Source organism: Somniosus microcephalus, chromosome 6, assembly GCF_052327205.1.
Source record: "Somniosus microcephalus isolate GS21.2 chromosome 6, FLI_Smic_1.0, whole genome shotgun sequence".
Classification (NCBI taxonomy): domain Eukaryota; kingdom Metazoa; phylum Chordata; class Chondrichthyes; order Squaliformes; family Somniosidae; genus Somniosus; species Somniosus microcephalus.
In genome coordinates this window covers 178,736,920-178,758,425 of record NC_140992.1, presented here as the reverse complement: position 1 = coordinate 178,758,425, position 21,506 = coordinate 178,736,920, and the positions used below count along the sequence as shown (strand labels likewise).

Here is a 21,506-nt window from a genome sequence, read left to right as displayed (position 1 = left end):
GTTACTAGGGCGGAACTGACATTTTCCATCGTCTGTGCCAGATCTCTCTCGGTGACTGTTCTTTCTCTTTCCCACCCCCAGGGATTGCCAAAATTAGCCCTCTGATTGCTTAACCAGAGTCCGAAACAGAACAGAGCAGCATCTCCCATCACTGATCAAGTTCAGGACTGTCCATCCTCTAATGGAATGTAAATATGTTCCCAAGGGATTGCCGAGTTAATGAATTTAAAAAAAAAATTGGAAATGGAATCAAGCTGTTTAATTACTACCTCTGTCGTCTTATGCCTTGAGATTGAAAGGAACAAATTAACCACATAAATCCTCGTTAGATTGATAAATGTAAAAACTCTAATTACAGTGCATTGTGTGGGGCAGTTTTTCTTCTTGTTTCCTGTTCTCCCTCTGGAATGAAATATAGATAACCTTCCTTAACCATGATCTTCATTATTCTTAGAAAGTTCCAATGTTACATACAAATAGAATATTGCCTTCATCCCATGGGGGGGAAAAAGCATCTGGGACCTTTTCGCTTTGGTTATGTTATGCTCTCAATGTTTAGGTGATCTCTCCCCTCCCATTCCATATTAGTTCCTAGTGCTTTGCCCAAAGGCGGCAGAGGTGTGTGTGTGTGTGTGTGTGTGTGTGTGTGTGTGTGTGTGTGTGTGTGTGTGTGTGAGATACACTTCTTTCAAAAAGCAAAAGGGTACAAATCATACTTACAGCAGGCAACCCAACATTTATTCTAGCTCCACATACAAATGGGAGTCTAGCACAGTGACGGTAGGGGTTTTGAGGACCTACACCTGCAGAGCAGCTTGGAGCACCAGTTTTCTTGTGGTCCTGAGCTTAGTAAACATATGCCCAGTTGCAGATCACATCTTTCACATAATGCCGAGGAGCTGTCTGCATGCAGGCCCAGGCATGACACAGGAGGCCACATTGCTGAGCAGATCCTATCGCTAATGGGCAGCTCGTTAGGACCCTCTCAGCACGGTGGGCTAACATTAATGGGCAGCTCGCTGGCCCATTATGCTGAGAGGGTCCTACCACTGATGCACAGCTTATCACTCCCCATTGTACTGAGAGAAAGGTCCACCATGCTGAGAGGGTCCTACTATTAACGGGCAGTTTGTTATCCCACCGTGCTGAGACAGTCCTACCATTAATGGGCAGCTCACTATCCCATTATGCTGAGAGGGTCCTACCACTGAGACACAGCTTATTACTCCCCATTGCACTGAGAGGATAACCCATTGTGGTGATTGTACGTCACTATTAGGACCCTATCATTAGCCCATGTTGCTGAGGGAATGATCCAGTAGAAGAAACTGGCTTCTCGGGTTGCACAGCCACTCCGGGTTCAGTGTTCCCGGGCCTAGTTTTTATTCTCCCTGCACCATTGGTTGTTGACAGTGCTCTTGTCTCCCCACTGTACAACTGACTGCTGGGAGGCACACTAGAGCTGCCTCGGGCAACTTGGCCTCTACTTTTCTTATTTGCAGTTCTGTTGAAGGGTCTGTTTTTTTAATTAATTCATGGGATGTGGGAGTCGCTGGCAAGGCCAGCATTTATTGCCAATCCTTAGTTGCCCTTGAGAAGGTGGTGGTGAGCAGCTGCAGTCCGTGTGGTGAAGGTACACCCACAGTGCTGTTAGGTAGGGAGTTCTAAGATTTTGACCCAGTGACGATGAACAAATGGCAATATATTTCCATGTCAGGACGGTGTGTGACTTGGAGGGGAACTTGGAGGTGGTGTTGTTCCCATACGCCTGCTGCCCTTGTCCCTCTAGGTGGTAAAGGCTGCGGGTTTGGGAGGTGCTGTGCATCTTGTAGATGGTACACACTGCAACCATGGTGCGTCGGTGGTGGAGGAAGTGAATGTTTAAGGTGGTGAATGGGGTGCCAATCAAGTGGGCCGCTTTGTCCTGGATGGTGTCGAACTTCTTGTGTGTTGTCTGAGCTGCACTCATCCAGACAAGTGGAGAGTATTCCATCACACTCCTTACTTGTGCCTTGTAGATGGTGGAAAGGCTTTGGTGAGTCACTCGCCGCAGAATACCCAGCCTCTGACCTGCTCCTGTAGCCACAGTATTTGTGGCTGGTCCAGTTAAGTTTCTGGTCAATGGTGACCCCCAGGATGTTGATGGTGGGGGATTTGGCAATGGTAATGCTGTTAAATGTCAAGGGGAGGTGGTTAGAATCTCTTGTTGGAGATGATATTCTCAACCTGAAAGGTGCCAATGGAAGTGGCACTTCTAGCACTTGGTGTTTTTTTAAAATGTCAGATTTCCAGCATTGGCAGATATTGTATGAATCTCTGAATTTAACTCCCTTTGTAGAAGGCCCAGCCGCCTCTTGGCATCCTTCCCCTGGAGACAAGACTGAGTTCAGGATGTGGAGGAATGTGGGCAAAAATCCATGGTTAATAGCTCACTGCAGTATCAGTGACATCAAACACATTGGAACTTGGGCTTTCGTTATAATAAGAGTGTTTACATAAGATGCAGAATACTAACCAAACCAAGATGCAAATCTATTATTTAACAGCTGGTTTTTTTTGCCATTAAACATTTAGAATAATGACTATACTTTCTCTTGACCTAGCGGGTACAGACACCACCTCCGAGGCAGTGCTAAGCCACACCAGCCTGCGTTGCAGTTAACTGACCTCAGTCAGTGCAGCAGCTGGGATGCTACAAATTGTAGGAGGGTGGGGGGTGGGGGGGAGAATGGAGGGGAAGGTAAACGGCGGGGCGGGGGGGGGCGAAACTTTTATCCAGCCTGGCTTTCTCCATGTATCTTGCTGTATTCAGTGCAGTACTGAGGAAGAGCTGCACTGTCAGAGGTGTCTTCTTTCAGATGAGATGTTAAACTGAGGTCTGGTCTGCCTCTCAGGTGGACGTAAAAGATCCCATGGCACTATTCAAAGAAGAGCAGGGGCGTTCTGGACAATATTTGTCCCTCACCCAACATCACTAAAACAGATAATCTGGTCATTATCACATTGCTGTTTGTGGGAGCTTGCTGTGCACAAATTGGCTGCCGTGATTCCTACATTACAACAGTGACTACACTTCAGAAGTACTTCATTGGTTGTAAAGCGCCTTGGGTCGTCCTGAGGTCATGAAAGGTGCTATATAAATGCAAGACTTTCTTTATACAGAGACAGGGAATTTTTACAGTGAAATACCATTTCCTTTGACATGGGGACAGTTAATCACAAAGCTTTCTACTAAGAGAACCTTCCTCTTTTTAAATATCACATCTGAATTAATATTTAAGACAAATACAAACAGTGATTAAAAAAAAAGTTGAGATCGAGCACTGGAAGACTATGTAACTACCAGTACTCTGAGGGTGCAATGCCCAGAAACTGCAAGGCCACCTTGCTCTACCGACAGAGCGAGGAGTTCAGTTCACCAAATACTTCCTTTCTGCCCTGCCCCCCCCCCCGACTTTGGTGAAGGTGCTCTACTGCTTCAATGTGGACCGTGAACTCACACCCTGGCACCAAGGCAGGAAGGACACCAGGGACTGAGGAGCAGAGAGTAAGGATGAAGACTAGCTCCACTGCAAAAAGCTTGACCAAGTTCGCACTTACAGCCACCATTTTGTTCTTTTTAGCTGGTTGAGCTCCTACGTATGGTAGCTTCCAGTGTATCTACCGTACGCATGTACAAATTCCTTTTCCCAGTACACTACATAAAGCATGCATGAAGGTGCGACTTCTAGATCAAAAGGTGGAACAGAAAAGCCCCCACAGTTGTGACTCAAACCTCCCATTGCAGGCACATGTAGTTAAACTTGTAATTCAGGCATAGTACAGTCGAACCCACTTGCATAGGTCGCTGATCAATGCAAGTCCTTGTTGAGTTAAAGTAACACTCAATCAACCCTGTAATACATAAATCTAGTTACGTGAGCCTCTGCCCAGCCCGTCGATAACAGGGCTTTGCTGCTTTTTAAAATCAAACTGGTCCCTTGATTTAAAGGCGTTATCGATGCAGCTTGGGATTTAGTGCTGGTCCCTGTCCCCTTCACTCAAGTGGGATTGACTGTAATGTGCAAGTCACTAAGCGGAATCTGTGAAAAGGCATCGATCTGTGGGAAGAAGGAACCAGGGAGTTCAGGGAAAGGCCATGTGGTGCAGTGCACTGGCAATAGGCCAGAGGCTTCCACTACAGGTCCTGATGGTGGCAGAGAAAGGTGCAGAGCAGAAGGTGCAAGTGCTTCTCCACAGAGGAAGGGGGGGCTAGGGAGGGGAAAACGGGATTGGGAAGAGTTTAAATAAAAAATCACCCAACGTTTCTTGCACCTCGGAGCACCCAACTCATGAACAGCAATAGGAGAGGCCTAGAACCCCTGCCTGGCATCTCAGGCTGGAGAAGTGGCACATGATGTAAGGGGAACCTGGGGAGGGAAAAGGAGAGTGCATTAAACAAGGGTGGTGAGGGAGAAATAGAAAGAGATGGGCTACACATCTCCCATGTATATATTCCCAGAGTGGGCCAGTTGTCCCGTGTCAGGGTAATGATCTCCCACGGGGAAGGGTGATACCACATCTGTTGGTGCCACACGTTAAAACTTGCCCCACCAATTCCAGTTGTCCAGATCAGCAATGTATCATAAGTCATTGAAGTCGCCGATCGTTACTCACGTGGTTCGCATAAGTTCTGGGTTGGGCACGCACTGTAGTCGCTGCGAGAGGAGCTGGAATGCTTTGCTCTGGGGCAACAACATGAGGAGTCCGTACAGGGCCTTGATCAGGTAGGGATTGTTCTCAACGTCAAGGAGCTGCAACCGCAGATCTGGGATGGAGAATGGGAGATAAATGAACAGCAGCCACAACTTGCATTTATACAGCACCTTCAACATAGTAGAAACATTGCAAAGCAATTTACAGGAGCGTAATCAGACAAAATTTGACACCGCGCCACATAGAGATAGTGGCACAGGTAGCCAAATGCTTGGTCAAAGAGGTAGGTTTTAAGGAGCGACAAAGGAAGAGAGAGAGGTGGAGGGGTTTAGGGACGGAACTCCAGAGCGAAGAGCCCAGGAAGCTGAAGGCACAGCCGCCAATGGTGGAGCAGCAAACTTGTGTTGCGAAAGGTCTCCGTGGATCAGCCACATTTCTTCTCCCTCCTCACCCATTGCTCATTTCCATCTCCAGAAAAGTGAAAACAATTTTTTATTCCAAATCTAAGCGTGTTGCACCACACACACACACACACACACAGCTTCTAACCCACCCAGACAGCCCAGCTCTCAGCGTAAAGGAAGTTTAAGTGGGCATTTTTATTTAGTGGCGGAAGAGAGGCAGATTTATGTTTGACAGGAATTGTAATTGAAAAGACAGGATTTTTTAATCACTGGCAGTTTGTTCCTCTCCTAAAGGCGCTGACTCCTTGCGGTGCACAGTTCCCACAGCTGAGGATTGCCTTCCAGAGCCTCGGCCAAGGATTCCTCACCTTCAAGCTGGGACTGTTTGATGGTGGGGTGGTGGGATATCACCCACCCAGCAGAGGGTGTGATTGGGAGCAGGATCCCCGGCTGATTCTCCACTCAATAAACCAAGTCTTGTGCCTGTGCGACCGTCCGGGCTGATATCAGCTAACTCCGGGCAGACTGGGGAACACGTCACTTGTCTGCGTCACCGGATTCCATGCTGCCCAAACCAACTGACCCAGAGGGGCCGCACAAAGAAGCTTTTTACTAGGAACAGTGAGTGATGTTTCACTTTGAACCTTTTGCATGCTTCACAGAGCTTTTAAGATGCTTCCAAATTTGGTATATTCCCAGTTTCACGCAGCTGCCAGCCAGCATTCACTACTTCTGCCCCATTTCCTGACACAACATTACCTCAAACTCTAACAGGCCCTTGGGAAGCATCGAGCGCTGCGGGGTTTACTTACACGTGAAGATTGGGCACTCGATCAGCTGCACCAGCTTGTCCACCTCGGTCAGGAAATCAATTGTCACCTCAAGGTCCCCACTGGAGTAATAGTTAAGGTAAATGGCAAGATAGAAATGGAAGGTAACAGCATGGGAGTTGAAACAGCAATGATATATTAAAACATAAATCCGATGGGCGATATGGAAAGAAAAAATGAACCCCCAAAGTACTTTACAGTTGATGAATTACTTTTCAAGTGTAGTTAATACTACATAGGGAAAAACGGTAGCCAATTTACACACAGCAAGATCCCACAAACAGGAAATGAAAGAATGACCAGATAGCCAGTTTCTGTAGGTGTTATTTTAGGGACAAATATTGACCAGGCACCGGGAAAACTCCCTTGCTCTTCTTTGAATAGCGCCATGGGTTCTTTTGCATCCACCTGAGCAGGCAGACGGATGCTCGCTTTAAAGTCCCACCTGAAAGACGGCATCTCTGACAATGCAACATGGCACTGAAGTGTCAGCCAAGATTATAGAATCATAGAATGATACAGCACAGAAGGAGGCCATTCGGCCCATCATGCCTGTGCCGGCTTATCAGCAATTATGTGCTCAAAATCTATCGTGGGGCTTGAACCCACAATATTTATGGTGGTGTCGCGGTTATGGTACTGGACGAGCAACCTGGAAGCTGTGGGTTCCAATTCCAAATCAAACACCATGAGTGCCATTTTGTCATCAGAACCCCATTGGAACCTGCTACTTTCTACTTGGTTTGGCCAACTCATGCCTCTGGTCCATAGTATGGGGTTGATACTTAATGCCCTCCTAGCAAGCCATTCAGTTTTACAAACACTTGCTAAAGAAGCCCAATGCCCAACTACTTTATCAAGGCAAGGAGCACTAATAATAAATACCAGAGGTTGAGTGTCAACAATTGAACCAAGCTGATGCAATGGAAGTGATATTTCCGAGCAATAAATCATATTTACTTTTTCTACTTCTCAAAGCATAACTGGGTGGACAATACTTTGCATATCAGTGTTAGGGTCATCATATTAACTAGTTACTAGCAGCCCTACCTGCTTTGCTGATAAGTCAATGGGTTAAATGAGCTGAGCTACACTGACCAGGAATGCCCCAGTTTGATCCCTGGGCTGAGGTGACAATGCAATAAAAACGAGCCAGATTTCCCTCTCCTGATCCCTAGCCAGTGAGCCCTGTTGGAAATATGCATGTATGGTCATTGGGCGAGGACAGGATCAGGCTGTGTTGCCCCGGTTACGATCTAAGCAATTGCCAACACTTACTATTCAGGCTCATACTTGAAGAACGGTCACTTGGCTTAGGCACTATAAGGGTGTTCGGCACCTCCAGAAGGATGAGTCAGCACCTTCAGGGAGTGAGGGCGGGCAACTGGTAGATAGGGGAGCCCGCAATTAAGCACTCGATACTCAACAGCCAATGAGATACGGTAGCATCGTGGTCATGTCATCATGGAGAAGGGAGGAGAGAATATTAATACTACTTAGCCATTGTAGTGTCCAATAAAGGGACATTTTCTTTGAACTGCACTATAGGATTAAACCGCTCCATCTTCTCCCAAAACATTTTTGTTTCAACAAGCCCCATCAAGTACAGAGTGAAGAGTCCTTTATAGATACAGGTTTTGTTCTGAATTGAGTTCATTGTAGAATGGGCCTGCAATCCAACATGAATGGCCCAGGCTGCTGTTATGTATGCTGTCCTGGCCAATATTTATCCCTCAACCAACATAACAAAAACAGATTATCTGGTCATTATCACATTGCTGTTTGTGGGACCTTGCTGTGTGCATATTGGCTGCCGCGTTTCCCACATTACAACAGTGACTCCATTTCAAAAGTACTTCATTGGCTGTAAAGTCCTTTGAGACGTCCGGTGGTCGTGAAGGGCGCTATATAAATGCAAGTCTTTCTTTTTTCTTTCTATGTCTTAATGGTTGGTTCCAAGCAATAACCGCAATCAACCATGTTTATGCTTTTCCTGCAGTTGACCTCTCAGGTATGCAACACACGGCTGAAAAAACTCACGCCCAATCTGCCCAATGTCGAGAGCTCTGTTTACTGCCTACACACAAAGAGGATACAGAAGGGGGGAAGGGTGAGACTCCCAGTCTAATCAACATAGAAGTAAATACCAGTCAGCTTACAAAATGCCAATGGGCACTTGATTTACAAAAGCTTTGCTGACCAGCAGATTAAACACAACTGCTCCCATCTGAGCACTCTACACTAGGTGGTACGGTGCCAGTTCATGCCTGCAATTTATGCCAATCTAATCCATGTATTTTACATAGTTATTGAAAACACCAAATTCAAAGGGAAAAAAATGCCTGCAATACTGCCCTGACATTAAGAGGGTGCAAACAAAACCCATCTCAGGATGGGTAAAACGCATTACCACTCATCTGTTCAATCCAAAGCTTTCAAAAGCGAAACAATTCTGAACAAGCATGAACTACCTGTGATATCTTTAATTAAAGGCTGCAGAATGCGTGACCCCCCCCAAAAGCCTTGTGCATTATTCCAACGATTATCATTCTCAGTTCACTGCCCATCTTTTTATAATTCTACATTCCATTCTCCGCACGGACAAAGGCACTGGATGTGTAGACAAATGCCACAGTTGGCCACATAAATTATTAATACTCACATTGCTTTCAACTGAAATGTTGAAGACGGAATTGCAAAAAGGGATTGAAACCAGATGCAAGCCATCGTATCAAAGCAGAGCGACGAGTCCATGTCTTCTAAAAGCTACTTCATTCCACAGTCCACCGAGCATTATAGTAAGCACATTCTACATCAAAAATTCTGCATCCTGGGCAAACATTTCACTTCAGAGCAAGGTTTCGAAGCTCATGTTTAAGCCCCTGGGCCGAGCTCTACTTCCACAACTGCTGCAGTTGCCCAGTTTTCTATTTCTGTCCTTCCACCAAGTGCCCCAGCACCATAAGCCTTCCCTCACCAAGAAAAAGACTTGCATTTATATAGTGCTTTTCATGACCTCGGAGTCCTCAAAGCGCTTTACAGCCAACTAAATACTTTTGAAGTGTAGTCACTGTTGTAATGTAGGAAACATAGCAGCCAATTTGCACACAGCAAGATCCCACAAACAGCAATATGATAATGACCAGATAATACGAGCAGTATAGGCATATGCGAAACAGTGACTGAAACAGAAAGGTCATTAAACCCTTTTGGGTGCAATCACCATTTTTTGAGTAAAATTGCATTCCTCAAACTATGTGGAAGGTTAGCCTTAAGTAATGCAACTGACAAAATCAATGGGACACCTCACTCTGAGAAAAGGTACTCAGAACAGACATCCCATGAGAACACCTCCTCAGGCAGTTATCTTCAGTTATTTTAAAGAGAGATCTCAGCATATGGTGCAGCACAATTCCAATCCCCTACATCAAATGGGAAGATGTCCCTATTGAAATGCTAGAAAGCAAACAGATGGAACCCTGGTACCAGAAAATGCATGAATTTTGGATGTGGATGAAGCTGAATAAACCACCCTTGAAGCCATGAGTTGGAGTGTTACCTCCCTTGTCTTTGGAGAGCTAAGAGGCATGAACCTTGAGGAATGTGGCCAATTAACTTGTCAAATGCGATCTTCACTGGATGGCTTGTGGTTTGAACCACATCTACTGCTCGTCTGGAGTTTGCTCGAGTGCTGTTGAGACGTGATGCTACATAACTGCCTGGGGAGGGACTGTTATTGAAGCTGAGGTATCCTAACAAGCTACCAAAGGTTCTTGGTAGATACAGATAACACTGCTCCTTCTGAGACTGTGAAACCCCAGTATCTGCCTTTGCAACCATGATCTACTAAAGAGTCAAAACCTTCCACTGCCTGTGTTGTCAGACAGTTTATCCAACATCCAGTCTTTGATGAAGCATAATTGCCTCCAGTTAAACATTGAAAAGACTGAAGCCATTGTCTTGGGGTCAGGCCTGAAAATCCATAAACTTGGCACCGATACCGTCCATCTCTCTCCAGCCATTGTCTCAGGCTGAACCAGACTGTTCGCAAACCTGACATCCTATTCAATCCTCAGCTGAGCTTCTGACCCCATGTCCTCTGCTTTAGCCCATCTGTATCATCCATGCCTCTGTAACCTACAGACTCGACTATTCCAATGCTCTCATGGCCAGCCTCCCATCCTCCACACCACTTCATTCAAAACTCTGCTGCCTCTATCCAATGATGCACCAAATCCCATTCACCCATTACACCTGTCCTTGCTGACCTGCGTGGGCCCCTGGCCCCCCAATGCCTCAAATTGAACATTTTCATTCTCGAGTTTAAATTCCTCCATGGCCTCTCCCCACCCTATCTCTGCAACATCCACCAGCCCTACAATCTCTCCCAAACTCTTTGTTCCTCCAACTCTGGCCTCTTGTGCATTTGACCCTACATTGGTGGTCGTGCCTTCAACCATCTAGGCACTAAACTCTGGAATTCACTCCGTAAACACCTGTGCCTCTCCAACTCTCCTCCTTTAAGACACTTCTTAAAACCCTCATCTCCTTTAAACTTGTAGGGCTACGGGGATAGAGCAGGGGAACGGGACTGTCTGGATTGCTCTACAGAGAGCTGGCACGGACTCGATGGGCCAAATTACCTCATGTGCCGTTATGACTCTTTGGCTCGGCATTCATTTTTGTCTTGCATTTCTGTTACGTGCATAGGGACATTTTTTCTACATTAAAGATGCTATATAAATCCAAGTAGATGTCGATATATATATTTGCCATTCCGATTGGCTAAGGAGCACAGGTAAGAGCGTCCAGCCTTTAGACCAACATTTTCTTCAACACTGAAGAAACCCTCTTCCTGTAGCTTCACCTACACAGATGAAATGGGGCAACAAGGTCAGCAGGGCTCGGCTACACAAGTTAAGTTTAAGAACCAGGATGTGCAAATTTGGACAGTGCAAGGCTCCACTTCAGACATTTGATACATCCCTTGTGGCACCGAGCTTTCAATGAAAGACAGAAAGAAAGAATTTGCATTTATATAGCACCTTTCATGACCTCAGCACGTCCCAAAGTGCTTACAATGATAAAAGGTACCATAGGGTAGATAAAGGGAAACTTTCCTCTAGTGGGGGAGAGCTAGGCTGTTCAGAGGGAAATCAGGAAGCACTTTTTCCACACAAAGGGTAGTGAAAGTCTGGAAATCTCTCCCCAAAAGGCTGTGGAAGCTGGGACAATTGAAGCTTTCAAGACTGAAGGTATAGATTTTTGTTAGGTAAGGGTATCGAGGGATATGGAGCAAAGATGGGCAAATGGAGTTGAGGTACGGATCATCCATGATCTAACTGAATGGTGGAACAAGCTGTTCCTATATACCTCAGGACATCCCAAAGCTTTACAGTCAATCAAGTACTTTCGAAGTATAGTCACTGTTGTAATGTAGGAAACGTGGCAGCTAATTTGCGCACAGCAAAGTTCCACAAAAGAGATATATGAACAGATAAATCTGTTTTAGTGATGTTGGTTGAGGGATTAATATTGGCCAGGGCTCCGGGGAGAACATCCACCTGAGAGGGGGGAAAGAAAATGAAGAAAAGAATCAAAACACAGGTGAAATATACCTATTGTTGGTGCTGGAGGCTGTGGCGTGGGGGGAGTGTGAAATGGGGACGATGACAGACCGTCATAGAGATTTTAAAAAACCAACTGAGATAATTTAATGGGGCAGGAGGTATAGTTTCAGGACAAGGCATTTTTTCTCCTAGGCTAAGATTTGGTTTGTACGTTTAAATGCACACCTCACTTTAAGGAGCTGATTATGGTGAGTGTCGAGGCCTCAGCCATAGAAATTGCTTCTGCAGAGTGAGCCCACCCAACTTGTAAGGGGGCAGGAAGTGCAGTGTTGAGACGCAGTGCCTCCTGAACCCTGTATTGAATGAACAGAACTGACACTGTCTGTGCATTTAGCAGGAGTATGAGGAATACCAATTTACAACTGCAGGACTTATCCTTAATGCTAATTTATTTAAAAGCACTTTACAAGCACTCTCTAGCTTTCCACGGTAAGCCTGAGCCTCTTCATTTTCTAAGAATCTATTCCCCCCCCCCGCCAAAAGAAAACCACAGCATTGATTGGGTGTCTCGGTAGCTGAGGAACTGTTTCACAAGTCTAATTTCAAATTATACTTTGAACTGCTTTGTTCTCACCGAACCCATTCTTTCGAATGAAACCAAGAGTGCCAGCAGTGATGTGAATGTAAAGTTCACCTACAGTCTTCCAGTTCGCTTTTTCATCTCTCTCTGTGCTCAATGCAAAATTAAACACCATTCATTTTGGTGCATAGGGAACATAGGAAGAGGACGAGGCCATTCAGCCCCTCGAGCTTGTTCCGCCATTTAATTAGATCATCACTGATCTGTATTTTAATTCCATCTACCTACCTTGGTTCTGTACCCTTGCCTGACAAAAATCTATGAAATGATCAACTGACCCCCAGCCTTAACATCATTTTTGGCAGGGGGGGGGGGGGTGGGGGAAGGGAAAGAGTTCCACTATTCTTTGTGCGAAGTGGTGCTTCCTGACAGCACCCCTGAACAGCCGAGCTCTAATTTTGAGGTTATGCCCCCTTGTTCTGGACTCCCCTACCAGAGGAAATAGTTTATCTCTGTCTACCCTATCAACTCCTTCAAAATCATCTTAAACACCTCAGTTAGATCACCCCTTAATCTTCTATACTGGGGGGAATACATGCCTAGTTTACTCAACCTGTCCTTATAATTTAACCCTTTTAGCCCCAGTATCATTCTAGTGAAAACTATCATAAAAACATATTTTGCATCCAAATCCCTCAACAGTGCTGATATAATTGGGACATGACAACATTAAAGAGCTCTGCTGGGTATAGTGCCATCCACACACAAGCTGGCAAATTTAGATCTGATTTGTCTCGTCTACAGAAAGCAGAGCTCCTGACCCAAGCCCCAGTTTTAATGGACATCGCTACTCCTTTAAAGGGCGGAGCTGTGGAGCACCTTGCTCAAGGGACATCAGGACAAGCCTGATGAACAAACTTTAATGGAGTAATAATCTGTAAGGGTAGACATGGTATGTTCTAGGCACCGAGCCAGATGGTCAGGAGACTGACTAAACACAAATGGCTAATAGAGACGGTATCAGAAAGGATGAGATAGTAAGGTACAATCTGTGAAAAGATTAATGATGTCATGCAGAGTCACTAAAGAGAATCAGCTGGCCTACCTGTCTACAGTCCCCACCATGAGGCTCGAAAATAATCTTTTTGTGGTCTCGAAACTTATCTTTTGGTCAGTGCAAGATTAGAACCTGATGATTTAAATTTAGATGTCTTTAATTTCTATCCCAATGACCCACCTGCTGTTGCTCACTTCCTGCGACCAGCAATTAGAGGATCAACTACTCCCCTATTCTAGAAAGCAGGGGAGTAAAATCTCAGCTGTGAGCTAAACGCCGCCCCTGCCCCCCCCCCCCCCGATTGCTGATAACGGAAGCCTCGATTTTCCAGTTGCTGTAACATTGATTGGAAACGTGAGTAAAATTCCCTCAGACAAAGAGAGGCACACAAGAGTAGTGTTAGCAAAGGGTTTAAGAAGGTTAGTTAGTAAATTAATTTGGAATCTGATTATAAAAATTATTTTACTGCTTTATGCTGATCCAGCCATTACACAGCTTTAACCTGCTGTACAGACCTTTAACTAATCTCATTGACAAAGCAGCTGTCCCACTGCAAAGCATTTCAGCAGATTTTGCTCGATTCCACAAAGATCGCTCTGCTGTTCAAATGCCTGTTCGTCAAGAGAACTTTCCGCAGCTCAAAACCATCCTATTATATCCTGCCAGAAACCCTATATCTTAGCCCTGATCTCATCCACCTAACACATTTCATGCTAAAGCTCACCTCAATGGTCCACAAACATGAAATCCAGCTCAACTGAGCTGAGCTGAGCTGAGCTGGAAACCCCATTTCTAGTCCATCAGTAAAACCGCCTCTGTGCCACTGCCCATCTGTGCAGTACCTCGCCTCCAAGCTTGACTTTTCAATATCCTCCCTAGCTTCATCCTCTACTATTCCAATTCACCCAGAACTCTGGCTCCTACAATCTACGTGGTAACATTGCACTTATAAAATAATAGGATTGGGCAGAGTCAATGCGGATTTATGAAAGGGAAATCATGTTTGACAAATCTGTTAAGAGTTTTTTGAGGTTGTAACTAGCAGAATAGATAAGGGGGAACCAGTGGATGTGGTGTATTTGGATTTTCAGAAGGCAATCGATAAGGTGCCACACAAGAGGTTATTAAACAAAATTAGGGCTCATGTGACTGGGGGTAATATACTAGCATGGATTAAGGATTGGTTAATGGACAGAAAAGAGAGAGTAGGTTGGCAGGCTGTAACTAGTGGGGTACTGCAAGGATCAGTGCTTGGGCTTCAGCTATTCACAATCTATATCAATGATTTGGATGAGGGGACCAAATGTAATAAATCCAAGTTTGCTGATGATACAAAGCTGGGTGGGAATGTAAGTTGTGAGGAGGATGCAAAGAGGCTTCAAGGGGATATAGACAAGCTAAGTGAGTGGGCAAGAACATGGCAAATGGAATATAATGTGGAGAAATGTGAAGTTATCCACTTTGGTAGGAAAAATAGAAAAGCAGAGTATTTTTTAAATAGTGAGAGATTGGGAAATGTTGGTGCTCAAAGGGACCTGGGTATCCTTTTACACGAATCACTGAAAGTTAACATACAGGTACAGCAAGCAATTAGGAAAGCAAATGGTATGTTGGCCTTTATTACAAGAGGATTTGAATATAAGAGTAAAGACATCTTACTGCAATTATATAGGGCCCTGGTGAGACCACACCTGGAGTATTGTGTACAGTTTTGGTCTCCTTGCCTAAGGAAGGATATACTTGCCATAGAGGGAGTGCAACGAAGGTTCACCAGACTGGTTCCTGGGATGGGGGGATTGTCCTATGAGGGGAGATTGAGTAGACTGGGCCTATATTCTCTAGAGTTTAGAAGAATGAGAGGTGATCTCACTGAAACATACAAAATTCTTACAGGGCTTGACAGGGTAGATGCAGGGAGGATGTTTCCTCTGGCTGGGGAGTCTAAAACCAGGGGCCATAGTCTCAGAATAAGGGGTCGGCCATTCAGGACTGAGGAGGAGAAATTTCTTCACTCAGAGGGTGGTGAATCTTTGGAATTCACTACCCCAGAGAGCTGTGGAGGCTCAGTCGTTGAGTATATTCAAGACAGAGATCGATAGATTTTTTGATATTAAGGGAATCAAGGGATATGGGGATAGTGCAGGAAAGCGATGAAAAATGGCCACTTGGGAGAGTATCAGTGGGTAGGCAGTGCTTGTGGAACTGTTCCCAGCTACAGACTGCATCATTTGAGGAAAGGAGGGCAGAAAAGTGGGTAATGAGAAAAAATAATCATGGCAAACCTATTTGTAGATCCATTAAGCTTGTAAAATTGTATAATTTATAACAGCCATAAAATACATTCTAGAATATCAATTCAATTACTGTGCAGACGAATACTGCAGAATTAATATAAACTTGGGGACTTTACTAATAGAATTCTATTCATTATATAGTTTTTCTCTTCTAAATAGATAATTGCTGCCAGCAAAACACAGATTAAATATCTAAAGAAAGATTGCATTTATATAGTCCCTTGCACGACTTCAGGACATCCCAAAGCACTTTACAGCCAATGAAGTACTTTATTTTTAGTCATTATTGTAATGTAAGGAACACAGCAACCAAGTTGCACACAGCAAGGTTCCACAAATGACCAGATTATCTATTTTAGTGATGTTGGTTGAGGGATAAATATTGGCCAGAACACTGGGGAGAACTCCCCTGCTCTTCTAATAGTGCCATGGGATCTTTTATGTTCACCTGAAAAATGGAACCTCCGACAGTGCAGAACTCCCTCAGTGCTGTACTGAAAGTACCAGCTTGGATTATGTGCTCAAGTCTCTGGAGTGGAGCTTGAAGCCACAAGCTTCTGATTCAGATGCGAGAGTGCTACCAACTGAACCACAGCTGACATCTATCTGTACAGGAAACTTTCCGAGGGCTCCTGAAATGCCATTCGAGTTAAGAGGTACCCTCCCTCGTGGACTGTAAACAGCATATAATCTTTATCACAAAAGCAAAATACTGCAGATGCTGGAAATATGAAACAGAAACAGAAAATACTGGAGATACTCAGCAGGTCTGACCTTTCGTCAGAAAGGTCATCGACCTGAAACGTTAACTCTGTTTCTCTAGCCACAGATGCTATCTGACCTTCTGAGTATTTCCTGCATTTTCTGTTTTGATCTTTATCAAGCTGTTTTTAAATCACAAGTAAAATTTACTTGATCAAACTAGTAAGTAAAGTTTTCAATGGTTACTTTGAGCGCTTGGGAGTAGTGAATCCTTACCTGGTCTGGCCGATAAGTGACTCCAGTCCTACATCACTTTGGTGACTCTTAACTGCATTCTGAAGTGGCCTAATTGGTAACTAAGGATGGGCAATAAATGCTGGCCTCGCCAGTGACACCCACAGCCCATGAATGAATTAAAAACAGTATTTTAAAAACCTACATTAAATTTGCTCTTAGCTTTCTCTGACCCACTGGCCATAGTCCCAGTAGCTTAAATCTTTCCTCATAGTTATAGTTTCACATCCCTGAAATCACCCTGGTGAATCTATGCTCTCTATGGCTTTAATGTAATTTCCAGAATGGCACATCCAAACCTGCACACAGTACCCTGTCGCTTAACCAATGCTTTGATTAAATAAATATATTGTTACTTCTTCACCTTTGTACTCTACATCCTATTTATAAACCCTAAAATGCTGTTGGCCTTTTTTGTGGCTTTATTTACCTGCACTCATACCTTCAGGGAATTTTGTTTTGAAACCTTAGGTCTCTGTTCAGCCACATTCTTCAGTATCTTTCCACTGAGTGCACACTCCCACTCTTTGTTTCTTTCCTCCTAAAATGTATAACCTCACACTCGTCCACGTTGAATTGCAACTACCATCTGTCTGCCCATTCCACTAACCTGTATATCTTAATAACAAAGCCTTCATAGTCCTCACCATTTGCCAAACCTTTAACTTTTGTCATCAAGTTTTGAGATTGTGCTTCCCATGTCCAAATCATTTATATAAACAGAGAACAAAAATGGGACCCAGCACCAACCCCTGGGATACCCCAACTTCCAAGCTTTCTCCAATCTGAACACCGGCCCTTTACCCCAACTCTTTTCCTATCTGTCAACTTTCGGTCCTTCATGCTAAATTTCTTTTCATACCATAAGCCTCTTGTGAGACACCTTTTCACATGCCTTCTGAAAATCCATCTGCTCGACATCTCCTTTATCTATCCAATTGGTCGATTCTTCAAATAATTCTAATAATCTTGTCAAATACGACATGCCTTTAAAAAATGCATGTTGGTTGTCCGTGATTAATCCATGCATTTCTAAATGCTCACTAACTTTATCTCAGATTATGGGTTCCTGCGTTAGACTAGTTGGTCTATAGTAATTAGATTTCTCCTCCTCTCCCTTCCTGAACAAAGGTGTTGCATGAGGTATTCTCCAATACCAGGGCACAATCTGCATATCTGAAATTGAAAAATTGTGGCCAGGCTCTGCTGTCTCCTGCCTGACAATCACCTTCATAACCGTGGAAACTGCAATGACACCAAAATCCATATTACAACTAGTGCAACCCCTCCCCTCCCCAATATGAGGTGCGAATGCTGGTGCTTCAGAACAGAATGTGTTTTCAACATCAGAACTCCCAGGTCTAGTGTGAATGGCCATATTTAAAGCTCGCCAACAACAGCACAGTGTACTGAACCTTTGCCAACATTTTGAATTCCCAGACCAGCAATCTTTATGGCCTCTTCCCATGAGGAAGACGACTTAATGCTCAGCTACAGGCAGCTTGGTGCTGTGACATCACCACCAACCAATTTCAATAAAGCAGCTGGCAAAAGTTCATCCCACGTCTTTCCAGGTCCCAGAGCAGAAGGGAGTTTCCAGCAATCTGGCTAATAATGGTATTTGGTAAAACCACTGATGTAAGAAAAGGAGACTGACCATCAAGTAACTTTAAAGTAAGCTTTAAGTAACTTATAAACACACTATATACAAGAGAGGTCTTTACCATGCCTCTGGTAGAAGCCTCTTACAATACTGAACAGACCAGTATTTATACCAGTCCAACAGGAAGTGACATTTACAGGAAGTGAGGTATGTACACAGTTCATAGTTCATAGTTCACAGGAAGTGATGACATAACTTCCCGGAAGTTAGCATTTTTATCACATTCTTCCCTCCTGCAGGATTAGGAGGCTGTGGTCTACCTTTTGGTCCGCAGCCGCCGAACAAGGAAGAGTCGTACCCGTTTGGATTCCCGTCGTAGAGGGTCGCTGGTCCGCTTACATGCGGTTGGCCATTGGTCAGAGTCTGTGTGGCCTGGATTGCCCTGTGAAGGGTCGGGGAGATCATGGCTTCGAGTGCGAGCCCCAATAGGTTCAAAGTCGGACTGCCTCTGTTCAGAGGGAGGTGCAGAGCTGGTCTGTGGCGGATCAGTACTTTCATGCACGGTACTGGGAGGGTCGCAACCTTGAGCACGGGGTTCTGCCGGCACCAAGCTAGTTGGTGTCCGATCAGGATCCTGGAGAGGGGTACCCGATAGGTCCCAAGAGTTTCCTGGTGAAATGCCATCACCCGATGTCCCACTAGGTCCTGGTGGGCAGGGAGCCAGATCCCGTAATGATACGGTAGATTCTCGGCCGTCGGAATATCGTATGTTTGCATAGGTGGGGTTGGCATCGGTTAGTTCGACCTCGTCTACAAGAGGGTCATTTTTAGACGTCCGAACGTATCTTCGGAGTAATACAGGTCCAGGAGTAGTTAGCCATGACGGGAGTGATGTTCCATGAGATGAGCGACGCTGGAATCCAAAGAACCGCTCATGAGGTGTAGTATTTGTGGCTGTAGAAAGCAGGGACCGTATAGAGTGCAATGCATCCGGAAGCACTGTTTCCCATTGCTGGTCTGGTAGGCCCCGAGATCTTAAAGCGAGACGTACGGAATTCCAGATGATACCGTTATACCTCTCTACCTGCCCATTTCCGATGGGATGGTATGGTGTTGTTTTGCTTGCAGCAATTCCCCGTTCTGAGAGGTAGTCCTTGAGTTCCCTTGACATAAAGGATGGACCCCGGTCTGAGTGAATATAAGCCGGCATGCCACAGAGAGAAAATACCTGCTCAAGGCAGCAGATTACTGTGGACGCCAGCATATTGGAGCAGGGGAAGGCAAACGGAAAACGTGAATATTCGTCGATCATGGTGAGCAAATATGTGTTCCGAGTTGAAGAGGGCACTGGGCCCTTAAAATCGATGCTAAGTCGTTGCATCGGTTGGGTTGCATGTATGAGTATACCATCTGAGGGGCGGAAGAACTGAGGTTTTAATTCCGCACAAAGCCGGCATTCTGAGCATATTTTCTTTACATCTCCAGTGGAAAAAGGGAGATTCCGTGATCGTACGAAATGTAGCATGCGCGTAACGCCAGGATGACACAAACCATTGTGGACATCCATGAGAGTGGAGGATGACATAGTGGAGCAGAACGCCCGTGTGAGGGTGTCCGGGGCCACATTCTCCTTGCCAGGCCGATAGAGAATGGTATAACCAAAAGAGGCCAGTTCCATCCTCCAAAGTTGTATTTTATTATTCTTAATTTTGGTTCGTTTTCGATTATCGAGCATGAAGGCGACTGATCGTTGGTCCGTGATCAATGTAAAGTGCTGGCGAGCTAGAAAATGGTTCCACTTCCGTACTGCCTCTATGATGGCTGTGGCTTCTTTCTCAACCGGAGGATAATGTAGCTCGGCACCTTGTAAGGTCCTGGACATAAATGCTACAGGACGACCTTCCTGATTCAGAGTAGCCGAGATCGCCACCTCCGAGGCATCACATTCAACCACGAAAGGGAGATTCTCATCGATGGAGTGAAGAGCCGCTTTCTCCAACTGTTTTTTGAGAAGGTTAAAGGCTGCAACAGCCGCTGTTCCCAGTGGAAATGATCTAGCATGCAGCAAGGGTTGGATTTTGTCCGAAAAATGAGGAATCCATTTAGCGTAGTATGCAAACAGACCGAGAGCCCGACGTAAAGAAGCCGGATTCTTAGGTGACGGGAGCTCTTGGAGCGGGCGAAGTCTTTCTGGGTCTGGCTTAATGATACCATTGCCTACGCAGTAGCCAAGGATGTTGATGGTCGGTTGCGACTCAACAGATTTGGATTCATTCAGGGTCAAATTACGGCGATGGAGGGCATCCCGAAATTTTTGGAGGTTGGAGTCGTGTTCCTGTTGATCGTGACCTGCAATGGTAATGTTATCAAGATAGGGAAAAGTGTCCCTTAGGTTTTCCTGCTTAACCAGGCCATCCATTGCCCGTTGAAAGACAGCCACTCCATTAGTAACCCCGAATGGGAGGCGACGAAATTGGTACAGCCGTCCATTAGCCTCAAAGGCTGTGTACTGCTTATCTGAGACCTTCAAGGGTAACTGATGATAGGCACTTTTTAAATCGTAAGTTGAGAACACTTTGTATTCGGCCAGTTTATTAACCATATCATCAATGCGTGGCAATGGGTAGGCGTCCAAGTCGGTATATTGATTGATGGTTTGCGAATAATCGATGCATAGTCGCTGTTTGTGAGGTTTTAGAGGGTTCTTGACAATGACGACTTGAGCCCGCCAGGGCGACGAACATGGTTCAATGATATCCTCTGCTAGAAGTCGAGAGATTTCAGCCGCAATAAAAGATTGGTCTCCCTGATTAAAGCGCCGCGATTTCGTTATTATCGGTTGGCATTGAGGCGGAATACTGGCAAATAATGAGGGTTCATCAAGTGAAGCTGCTGATAATGCACAAAATGGTAATTTAGATGGTATATTAGAAATAGTAAGTCCGGGTTTGGATCCACCAAACTCAATGGTGAGTTTCTTATGCTGTTTTTGGAAGTCCAGCCCTAAGAGGAGATCACTACATAAGTCTTTGAGCACTGAAAGTCGGGTGGAGGGATACATACGACCATGAAGTGTCATATCAACAACACAAAAGCCAGAGATTCTGGTATTAAGTGATGACTGGGCCATCGCAATTGCCTGGTCCGATGGGAAGACATGTAGTTTCAATTTCGCAACAATCTGTTCCTTAATGAAACTATCAGTACTTCCTGAGTCAATTAAGGCATCTAAGGTATGCCCTTTAATTGAAATTTTTGTGGCTGCCTGAGACAGGTTCTGTGGGCAAGCAGCTGTAATTGGTGTCGTTGCACAGAGAGTGGCTAAAACTCTCGGTGTGCTTCTTCGGGAGAGAGCTCGAGAGGAAGCTTGATAGGTCCTAGCTGGAGCATCTTGATAGGCCCTAATTGGGGCAGCTCGGTAGGCCTTAGCTGGATTGGCCCTCGTAGAGGCCCTTGATAGGCAAACTTTAGCAAAGT

The 21,506-nt window shown here is 45.1% G+C and overlaps 1 protein-coding gene and 1 long non-coding RNA gene across 2 annotated transcripts in view; both read right to left on the bottom strand.

Annotated features, from left to right (window-relative positions):
• vac14 (vac14 homolog (S. cerevisiae)) overlaps positions 1–21,506 on the bottom strand; it is a 398,888-nt gene that overhangs the window by 96,016 nt on the left and 281,366 nt on the right. The window contains exons 16-17 of the mRNA XM_085992023.1: positions 5,912–5,991; positions 4,657–4,807 (exon numbers count right to left, since the gene is read on the bottom strand). Coding sequence (XP_085848149.1) covers positions 4,657–4,807; positions 5,912–5,991 — 231 coding nt within the window. The remainder of the gene's footprint in view (positions 1–4,656; positions 4,808–5,911; positions 5,992–21,506) is intronic.
• Positions 7,813–21,506, bottom strand: part of LOC147116228 (uncharacterized) — a 33,887-nt gene continuing 20,193 nt past the window's right edge. Inside the window, exon 3 of the long non-coding RNA XR_015078759.1 lies at positions 7,813–11,493. This is a non-coding gene — a long non-coding RNA (uncharacterized LOC147116228). The remainder of the gene's footprint in view (positions 11,494–21,506) is intronic.